This window comes from Limulus polyphemus, unplaced genomic scaffold (assembly GCF_000517525.1).
Source record: "Limulus polyphemus unplaced genomic scaffold, Limulus_polyphemus-2.1.2 Scaffold9937, whole genome shotgun sequence".
Lineage (NCBI taxonomy): Eukaryota > Metazoa > Arthropoda > Merostomata > Xiphosura > Limulidae > Limulus > Limulus polyphemus.
The window spans coordinates 383-11,016 of NW_013675547.1; the positions used below are offsets into that span (position 1 = coordinate 383).

General features: G+C 34.7%; 2 protein-coding genes across 4 annotated transcripts in view; one reads left to right on the forward strand and one right to left on the reverse strand.

Moving 5' to 3' along the window:
- Positions 1–1,183: 1,183 nt before the first annotated feature.
- The window catches only part of LOC106476157 (solute carrier family 2, facilitated glucose transporter member 1-like), a 19,426-nt gene continuing 9,975 nt past the window's right edge, over positions 1,184–10,634 (forward strand). The window contains exons 1-7 of one of the 3 annotated variants that reach the window (XM_013936826.2): positions 1,184–1,477; positions 2,709–2,866; positions 3,036–3,160; positions 6,858–6,998; positions 7,486–7,623; positions 7,845–8,038; positions 8,302–8,412. In XM_013936826.2, the coding sequence (XP_013792280.1) occupies positions 1,400–1,477; positions 2,709–2,866; positions 3,036–3,160; positions 6,858–6,998; positions 7,486–7,623; positions 7,845–8,038; positions 8,302–8,412 (945 nt within the window). In that variant the 5' untranslated portion in view covers positions 1,184–1,399. Of the gene's footprint in view, positions 1,478–1,866; positions 1,918–2,708; positions 2,867–3,035; positions 3,161–4,038; positions 4,268–6,857; positions 6,999–7,485; positions 7,624–7,844; positions 8,039–8,301; positions 8,413–10,634 lie in introns of those variants that run through there. The other 2 variants (XM_022380093.1, XM_022380094.1) reach the window with 2 other exon arrangements.
- LOC111083517 lies at positions 4,274–5,517 on the reverse strand. The gene is made up of 2 exons (XM_022380095.1): positions 4,699–5,517; positions 4,274–4,602 (listed from the first exon to the last, which is right to left on the reverse strand). The coding sequence occupies exons 1-2, from the start codon at positions 4,865–4,867 to the stop codon at positions 4,325–4,327; spliced, it is 447 nt and encodes a 148-aa protein (XP_022235803.1). The 5' UTR covers positions 4,868–5,517; the 3' UTR covers positions 4,274–4,324.

Consider the following 10,634-nt stretch of genomic DNA (forward strand, 5'->3'; position numbering starts at 1 on the left):
ATCATCTGAATGAAATTAAAGAATATTAAACTAAATGAATATATTTGATTTGACATGTTTTAATTCATTTATGGAAGGGTGAAATTCATAGCTCTTCATCTGAATGAAATTAAAGAATATTATATCATTCACGCGATATCTGCTATATCCAGTGCCGATTTGACCTTTCGTAGTTACCTCAACTCTTCAATCTGGCTGGGATAAAACAATCATACCAATTACTTGAAGTCCAGCTGTAACGGAATGAACTGGATTAGTAAGTTGGGAAGTGTAATTTTCATAAATTCTATTTATGTCACAACACACGAGAATTATTGGTTTTATTTCTGAATTGCCCTGAAGAACTGGTGTACCAGCAAGCTAGTCGTTTTGATCCCAAAGCGCGTTAAACTTTAACAGTGTTGCGTAAGCGAGGTCACGTGACTAGTGTCACGCCATCCTCTTTCTAGAAATATCCTGTTCCTTCAAGAATGCCCTAGCATTTACTAGATATGTGTTAGTCTTGTATATATAAGACGTTCACAACGTGACGGGACAACAAGGTAATGAGTATGCGGATAAAATATTGTTGGCCACGTGAGACGTGAGTTATAGTGTTGTTATAGAGCGACTGTTGAAATTAAGTGTTTCGTAAAGTTGTATTCGGAAAGAATAAACCAGTTTTATTTAAGAAAGGACTTGTGTCGCTAAAGTTCGTCGGAACGAATTTACGGAAAATTAACAAACGAACGGAGCCGTAACAATATCTTACTTGTGTGGGAACTATGGAAACACTAAAACTATCAGATCCAATACGTGTATAATTTATGGTCTGAATTATCCAAGGGGCTTAACTGTGTAAGATATCTTTTAAAATACGTGCTTTGCGGTAATATTGTACTTACAAGAATATTATATAACTACAACAACCTGGTAAGGTGTAAGGGTAGCTAATTTATATTACGTTATTCAATCATATATTGGAGTTCTGTAATTATAAATAACAAAATTTATTTTAAACTACACTTTTCAGTCATCTTTTCTTTCAGATAACTTCTTTATTTTCTGTGTTTTAATCAGTAAATCTTCATTACAATGGTCTCCGGATTTACAATGCTAATTTTATCTAAAATTAGGAGATCGATTCCCCCTCGGTGTACACAGCAGATAGCCCGATGTGGCATTGCTATAAAGGAAAAACACACACCCAATCATGTACGTTTTCTTGAATTCCGCTTTAGTGTTAAGACTGTAAGTTTTAGAGTAGACATCGATCAGTAAAATCGCTTTACATAAAGATACACCTGGCAGTTGCTAAGCGTTTTTAAAGTTTTATTTTGTTTTTTCATGGCAAAAGAAATATGTTACTTAGCCAAATTCTATTTTTCAATAGCGTCTAAGAGCTACAAGAAAGTTGGTGATGGTAGCACTTGTTGGAGTTCTGGGGAGCAGTCTTCCAGCAGGATATAACCTTGGTGTACTAAACACACCTGAGGCAGTAAGTTGTGTATAACTGTTTACTAAACACACCTGAGGCAGTAAGTTGTGTATAACTGTTTACTAAACACACCCGAGGCAGTAAGTTGTGTATAACAGTTCACTAAACACACCTGAGGCAGTAACTTGTGTATGAATGTTTACTAAACACACCTGAGGCAGTAAGTTGTGTATGACTTTTTACTAAACACACCTGAGGCAGTAAGTTGTGTATAACAGTTCACTAAACATGGCTGAAGCAGTAACTTGTGTATGACTGTTTACTAAACACACCTGAGGCAGTAACTTGTGTATGACTGTTCACTAAACACACCTGAGGCAGTAACTTGTGTATGAATGTTTACTAAACACACCTGAAGCAGTAAGTTGTGTACAACAGCTTACTAAACACACCTGAGGCAGTAAGTTGTGTATAACTGTTCACTAAACACACCTGAGGCAGTAAGTTGTGTATAACAGTTCACTAAACATGGCTGAGGCAGTAAGTTGAGTTTAACAGTTTACTAAATATGGCTGAGGCAGTAAGTTGTGTTTAACAGTTTACTAAACACACCTGAAGCAGTAAGTTGTGTATAACAGTTCACTAAACATGGCTGAGGCAGTAAGTTGAGTTTAACAGTTCACTAAACATGGCTGAAGCAGTAAGTTGTGTACAACAGTTTACTAAACACACCTGAAGCAGTAAGTTGTGTATAACAGTTCACTAAACATGGCTGAGGCAGTAAGTTGTGTATAACAGTTTACTAAACATGGCTGAGGCAGTAAGTTGTGTACAACAGATTACTGAAAATGGCTGAAGCAGTAAGTTGTGTACAACAGATTGTTGAACATGGCTGAGGCAGTAAGTTGTGTATAACAGTTTAGTAAACATGGCTGAGGCAGTAAGTTGTGTAACAGTTTACTTAACACACCTGAGTGTTTAACAGTTTACTTAACACACATGAAGCAGTAAGTTGTGTATACCAGTTCACTAAACACTGGCATACTATACCATTAAATCCATATCTCATGACAAATGTTAACTATGATTGTGACCTAATGGGGTGATGAACAAAAGGCTCTTATAGTCAATTATTACAACAAATAAAACACACTTATGCAGTTTTTCAGTAACTCTTTTTTATTTTTTACTTTGAGCAATTAAAATAAATGAAATAAATTAATGAAATGTTGTGTTTTTCTTAAGTATTTTGTAACAATTGCCTGTCAAAAATATTAACATTTTTTCGTAGATCCTGAGAGAGTTTGTTCACAGCTCAATATCGCAACGTGGGCTAGTTTTATCCGAGTCTCAACTGAACATTTTATGGTCATGTGTAGTGTCAGTCTTCCTGATTGGAGCTATGATAGGGTCATGTTGTGCTGGTTGGACAGCTAATAAAATTGGAAGGTGAGAAATTTTTGTTTCTTTTTCATTGCTAGATATAAACATACCAAATGTTGCCTGTCTTATTCTGAAGTCAATTTATTTTACTAATTATCAGATAATCTAAGGTGAAAGATTAAGTTGAAAGAAGTGAGAGTTCATGAAAATAACAGTCTAGGTTTATATTCTACAGGCGGCCCACTCTACTTCTTAATAGTGCGATAGGACTTCTATCAGCCGCACTGTTTGCCATGGCCCGAATTGCTTGTTCGGTCGAGATGATTATTCTGGGACGTCTACTTGCTGGAGTGTTTAGTGGTATGCACATTGACAAGTGCTGTTAGTTATGAGTAATCATAGTCACATTTGTATAGTTCGTTTCTTCTTACAAATGAAGCATTTTCTGCTTACAATTGGGAAAGCTTCGGTAAATCAGTTTATTTATTATCTAAAAAATTTCAAACATAAAATATTTCAATAAATGTTTAAATAAAAAAAGAAAGAAATTGTAATATCAATAAAGCCCACTGACAATGATTTGTCGTTTACCTTTGGAGTAAATAATAATAATAAAGCCGTAAATTCGTTAAGTATTACTGGTTGACAACTAATGCTTAAAAACATCGTGCGTTATTTTGAAGATGAAGCGTACTGGTTCAAACTTATTTTGTGACTCATTTTTTTTGGAATTTGTGATTATTTTTCCTGTTAAAACAAAATAAAAAATTTCCTATATAAAGCTTTCCTGTAGATTTGTTCTATAGTACACTAAAAGTATTTAAAGTATGATAGTTAGTGATACACTTACAATAAAGTGCAAAAATAAGTATATTTTCCCTAATCAAGAAACTGCTTCTACGAGGTACAATGTAGTCACTACTATTTAAACTCGAAAGCAGTTCTATCTAAATGTTGGTCCCGTAATGGCATAAAAATCATTATTCCTTTATGATTATTTTTTTATATTTAAAGTTTTCACTATGCAGACAATGATTTTTTTATTACAGAGAATATAAAAAGAGTGAATATAAAAGTCTGTTTGATGGTGTGACTTTTTTTTGGTGGTTATTTCGCAGTTAAAGTTGAACGAATACATTAACTTTTCAGAAATTTAATTCTCATTAAATATGATTTATCATCTCTAATCCAACATCATCTTTTTTTCTCTTTTTGCTATTTCTATTCTGCTTACTTAGTTCAGTTGAAGAAGTTGGTTGTGCTGCAAACACCATCGACCACAACAAAGAAGTGTCTGAGGAGGCGGCTGGGTGTTAACTATCGATTGGTTTCTAGTTTACAAAATCATGCCGAAGGTTGTGTTTAGCAGCTTTCAAAAGATGTCCAAGGACAAAAGAGATTTGCTGTCATCCATCAACCAACCACCCACTCCTCTCCTCGGTGCACCATTCAGAGTGACTGGTGCATGTACGTTTGTATGGACTATCTTTCACCTACCTCTGTATAAAGCATCCATTAATCTTCCTATAAATTTAGGCTGTGGACACCTGGAAAAGTAACAGTACTTAGTACATGAACTTCAAACATTTCCCCAGCTTGTCTATTAAAACATGCTATACCATGAACTTCAAACATTTCCCCGGCTTGTCTATTAAAACATGCTATACCATGAACTTCAAACATTTCCCCAGCTTGTCTATTAAAACATGCTATTCCATAAACTTCAAACATTTCCCCAGCTTGTCTATTAAAACATGCTATACCATGAACTTCAAACATTTCCCCAGCTTGTCTATTAAAACCTGCTATACCACGAACTTCAAACATTTCCCCAGTTTGTCTATTAAAACATGCTATTCCACAAACTTCAAACATTTCCCTGGTTTGTCTATTAAAACATGCTATTCCACGAACTTCAAACATTTCCCCAGCTTGTCTATTAAAACATGCTATTCCACGAACTTCAAACATTTCCCCAGCTTGTCTATTAAAACATGCTATTCCACGAACTTCAAACATTTCCCCAGCTTGTCTATTAAAACCTGCTATTCCACAAACTTCAAACATTTATACTGATTTAATTTAAATGCAACCCTGACATTTTGGTTTAATAACTTCCACAACAGATGAATCAAATTAACATAGGGAGAAGAACAACTGGTAAGATAATTGCCGCCTTTTTTATGGTTAACTTTTGACTAGCTAGGTCATGGGCACCAAACTAGCTTTGATGAAAGAAAATAAAAAAAACATTACAAAAGAGTCCTGAAACTTGGGTATATGTTGTTATCTAACATTGGCTATCAGCAACTTAATCAGTAAATACTTAGTAGACAGAAATGGAAACTGTAAACGGCCTTTTGGTTTAAAATCTAAACAATCCTCCTTTAAAGTACATTTTATTTTGGGAATTTGGACTACTCAGATCTTTTGACTGGCCATTGACCACCTGCAGTTGTTATAGATTATTTAACATAATTAACGTGACTTTCCTTGCCATCTGTGTTAGCAGATTACATAACGTAAAAAACGTCATTTCACATGATATTCTGTGTTACCACAATATATATATATCACAGATATATATATCACTTTCCATAATATTATATGTTAGCACATAATACAATATAAATATTATCCCTTGATATTCTATGTTAGCACATAATACAATATAAATATTATCCATTGATATTCTATGTTAGCACATAATACAATATAAATATATCCATTGATATTCTATGTTAGCACATAATACAATATAAATATTATCCATTGATATTCTATGTTAGCACATAATACAATATAAATATTATCCCTTGATATTCTATGTTAGCACATAATACAATATAAATATTATCCATTGATATTCTATGTTAGCACATAATACAATATAACTATTATCCCTTGATATTCTGGGTTAGAACCCATCTGAGTAAATGTACACACACACGTCATTAATGGAAATCACTTCCCAAGTATTCTTGTGTTAATCAACACTGGTAGACATTACATTTCATTCTTTAATAAATCATACAGTATCCAGAAGCTACTGTGGACTCTAATAAGGCTTAATGTCCATATAAACAGAACTATGAAATGAAACTTTTAATGTGACGTGATAACCACTTGAGTTTCTTCTCATTTTATTTTTTGATAAGTTTGCCTAACAGTTATTTGTATCATCTTTAGAGGATCCAGTTTACTCTTGGTAAATTTTGGTTTTGGCTTAGAATCCCTTGAGATTCACATCTCAAAAGGTATAAGCTTGTCATTCCTTATAACCTAAATGGTGACCCTAAGTCTCTCTTCATGTCTGGAGGTTCTTTCCTTCTTTGTGGTTCATTATATGTAAACAATTTAAATTTTTTTTTCTATTAGGATATGCCCTAAAATTATGTTTTGTTCTTGTTTGATTTTATGTTTTTAACTTTCTCTTTTTTTCCCTGGGCCCGGCATGGCCAGATGGTAAGAGCACTCGCCTCGCAATCTGAGGGTTGCGGGTTCGAATCTCCGTCACACCAAACATGCTCGCCCTTTCAGCCATGGGGGCATTATAATGTGATGGTCAATCCAACTATTCATTGATAAAAGAGTAGCCCAAGAGTTGGCGGTGGGCAGTGATGACCAGCTGCCTTCCCTCTAGTCATACACTGCTAAATTAGGGACAACTAGCGTAGATAGTCCTCATGTAGCTTTTCACGAAATACGTAACAAACAAACAAATTCTTCTTCCCTATTCTTTAAAGAAAATCAAACTTGGAAAAATATATCATAATGGAATTGGTTATAAGTTTTGACTCTTTATGCTTGGCATTTTTTCTGTGGACATCTGGAATGTAACTAAACTTGGATAAGTATAATTAATGTTATCAGACTCTAGTGAACTTTATGATGAAATAATGCTTACATTTTACTTCAGGAAAAATTCTTTGAATGTGAAGACCTGTTCACAAATTCTATAGCTTGTGAACTCATCAGGATATATCTGTTTCTCTTCTATGTTAATAATCATTTTGTATTCCCCTTTATTCCCTCCCCTTTTCTGGCCATTTTCTAGGTATTGGTTCCAGTGTGGGGCCTATGTACATGATGGAGTCTGGTCCTTCTAACCTGAGGGGAGCACTTGGGGTTTTGCAACAGCTTGGTCTCTGCGTGGGGATTCTAATTGCTCAAATACTAGGTCAAAAAGAAATTTTAGGTAAATTTACTGGACACATTATACATAAATTTGTAAATTTAGGCTAAATTTGGAGTAATTCTAAGTGCCACATTATCCCGAAGGAGTGAAAACTTAAATCTGGTTTCTTGTTTAGTGAGTCTGGTTTCATGTTGATTAAGTTTTTACATACATTTATGTATATGTTAAGTTCTTTTTAGAATGAATGTGTTAACAGTAATAGCTAATCATCACTTTTTGCCCATGTGAAAGCTCTGTTTTTTAAATTCACATACAAAATATTACTGAAAAGGTAGACAATATAAACGTTTACTTGTCACATAGAACCTAGCTGATAGTAGGTTTCTTTGAATGGAGTCACAGTAAAAGTACCAACTGTTCAATACTTTCGTTTGATAAAAAGAAACAAGGTAAACACTATTCTTAAAAACTTTTATGAAGAATGTCATTAGTAAAAAATAGATAATAAATAAGATTATATTTCACCTTCTCTTAACTTCCATTGCAGGAAACGCCACCAACTGGCCGATTCTCCTATCAGTTTATAGTTGCTTTATTGCCGTTGGTCTTTTAATCCTATTGTTTTGTCCAGAAAGTCCTGCATATCTCTACATCAAAATGGGAGAATATGATAAAGCTTTTAAAGGTAAAAACGGCACTTTTTTCCCTCTGGATCTGCCAAAGTTAAACTAAAATAAAATATTCAATGTGTGTGTGTAAGGCCATTTTAACAGGATAAAAGTGTGTCTGATTGCAACAGAACTGGATAGGCCATGTAAACTATCCCTGTACATCTAATTTTGACAAAGATCATTTGAGCTAACACTTCATGTTTAGTTGCCCTAACATTTTGTCCGACCTGTTTAGAGTTGGAGAAATTACGTGGATTCCCAGCTGCACTCCTCCACGGGGATGTAGTATTGTTACGAACAGAGCGTAAAATGAATGAATCCTGTTCTACTTGGACAATAACGAGGGTATTTAAGGATCCGTTAGTGAGAAAACCACTTTTTTCTGTGTGTATTATGCACATTGGACAACAACTCTGCGGTATCAATGCTGTAAGCTTCTTTTACACATTATTTTCTGAATGAATTATCAACATAACTTAATGTCATTATTGTCTCATACTTAACAGTCAGCTTAAAGATTGCTTCTATTTCATCATCAATACACTATTCCTTCAAATATTTATTTCTCAACTAAAACGTTACTTCTTATAATAACAGTTTACAGTGTTTCAGCTGATGCTTTGAGACTAATGTTCTGCTAGTTATGTCTTCCTTTAAAAGTAATACTTTTCAAACTGGTACCAAATTTTCAGGTTATCTACTACTCTACTAGCACCTTTCTGAAGATTGGAATGACGTACACTCAGAGTCAGTATGGCAGTATTGGAGCTGGTTTGGCCAATGTTGTCATGGCATTTGTTTCGGTAGGTTGAATAATTCTGTTATCCAATTATATTATCCTATTGTTTTAGTTTTGTAAGAATATTGTACAATACTTGTGCTCCGTGGTGCTATGAAACCTTTAAAAAGACTTATTGTGGAATCAAATATAATTTTTTATATTCCGAGTTATATAAATCGACATGAATAAGCCATATTGTCAAATGTCGGAATCAAATAAAAATTTTGTTGACTTTGTTATTCAACCATCAGCACATGGACAGTAAGTCTAACCAGTCAATGGTGCACTGTATCCTGCAATGTTCACAACCAATGTGATTACCATACTGCAGCAAGGAAATGCGATACATGTTAATATGGTTTTCACGCAGACTGGTGCCCCTCTGCATATTGGTAACCAGGTGAAACATGTTTTGTGGAAGCATTTTCGAAACAGAATCATTTCATGTCACTTTCTTTGTTCACCAGACCTTACACCAGCAATTTGTGGTTGAAAGGGGGTACCTGAAGTCATACATGTACCATGGAAGTCTCACACAATTTCTGACCTCGTGGATGCAACTATTGTTAAAGTGGCCAGCATTCCAAATGGTCATTGTTGCTGTAATGTCCATCGGTCAGACGGATGCATTCTGGGAGCTAGAGAAGAATGTTTTAACTGCTGCTGTGATTGATCAGATGGGTATTAGTGATATCTGTGGTGGCAACATGTGACAGCTGTGGTGGCAACATGTGGCAGCTGTGGTGGCAACATGTGACATCTGTGGTGGCAACATGTGACAGCTGTGGTGGCAACATGTGGCAGCTGTGGTGGCAACATGTGACATCTGTGGTGGCAACATGTGGCATCTGTGGTGGCAACATGTGACATCTGTGGTGGCAACATGTGACATCTGGAATGGCAACATGTGACAGCTGTGGTGGCAACATGTGACATCTGTGGTGGCAACATGTGGCAGCTGTGGTGGCAACATGTGACATCTGTGGTGGCAACATGTGACAGCTGTGGTGGCAACATGTGGCAGCTGTGGTGGCAACATGTGGCATCTGTGGTGGCAACATGTGACATCTGTGGTGGCAACATGTGACATCTGTGATGGCAACATGTGACAGCTGTGGTGGCAACATGTGAAATCTGTGATGGCAACATGTGACAGCTGTGGTGTATTCATTAAAGTGAATAACATTTCTTCTAGGCTATGTTTATTTCAAATAACATTTATCAAAACTCCAAAATTATGGAACAACTGTGCCCTCTAGAAAACAAACATCTAAATTAAAATAATAAATATATATAGCCTACAACATTGATATTCATCAGGCTATTATTATTAACTGTTTTGCATTAGGCTACTATTACCTAGAAGCCACTGTTCACCTGATGAAGAAAGGTCCAAATTTTGAAAGTACTTGGGTTACTTATTTTGAACCTGTGCATTTTCCTAACATCATGAATTATCTAGAAGTTGTAACCCTATACCTGATATTCATCAGGTTAATATTACCAAGAACTAAGAAGCTTTTGCCCTAAGCCTGTCTCTCAGTCATATAATAATAATAGTATTATTATTATTGCCTCCTTTTGTTTCTATCTTGTATTAAACAATTATAATATTGTTATTTTCAACAGATTATTGCCTCAATAAAGGTATAGAGTGAGAAAACAAACTTAATCAATAATTTTTGGTTAAGATTACATGATAATGTTATTTATACATAACAAAAATAATACTGAAATCACTATTTTAATACCTATGTTGAAATTTTGAATTTCTCAAGGTTGCCATATTTGATCATGTGTGTGTTTTGAATATTAACTAAAGTAAGATAATAATGGCTGGAGACGGCTTGAATGGGTAATGAAGAAAAACTTTAATATAACAGCAAATTTACAATGTTTCGACAAAGTTTTGTCATCATCAGGTAACTGTAAGATAGGGAAATGAATTACTGATTGGAAAATTTATGTACGATTACTTTAACAGCAGGAGGGGTATGAATGATTGAAAAATTTACTTAATAATGACTGGAATGATACGACTAGTAGCCTACATATCTCAAGAAGGATATGACTGGATAGGATTGTTTTCTAGATGAATCTTTCAAAGGATTAAACCTTACCTGGTTGCATTATAATTATCTTTACAAAATGAAATTAATACTTAAGTAGCACTAAGGATATATGACCCAACTTTTGAAACTTGGCACCAATATAGTGGAAGTATTGTTACGACAGCAGAGGTCA

Excerpts from the sequence above, each read along its gene's own strand:
- LOC111083517 (XM_022380095.1), bottom strand. The coding sequence starts at position 4,867 with ATGTTTGAAGTTTGTGGAATAGCAGGTTTTAATAGACAAGCTGGGGAA. Across the intron at positions 4,603-4,698 it reads TGAAGTTCGTGGAATAGCAT|GTTTTAATAGACAAGCTGGG; the intron begins GTTTTAATAGAC and ends GTGGTATAGCAG.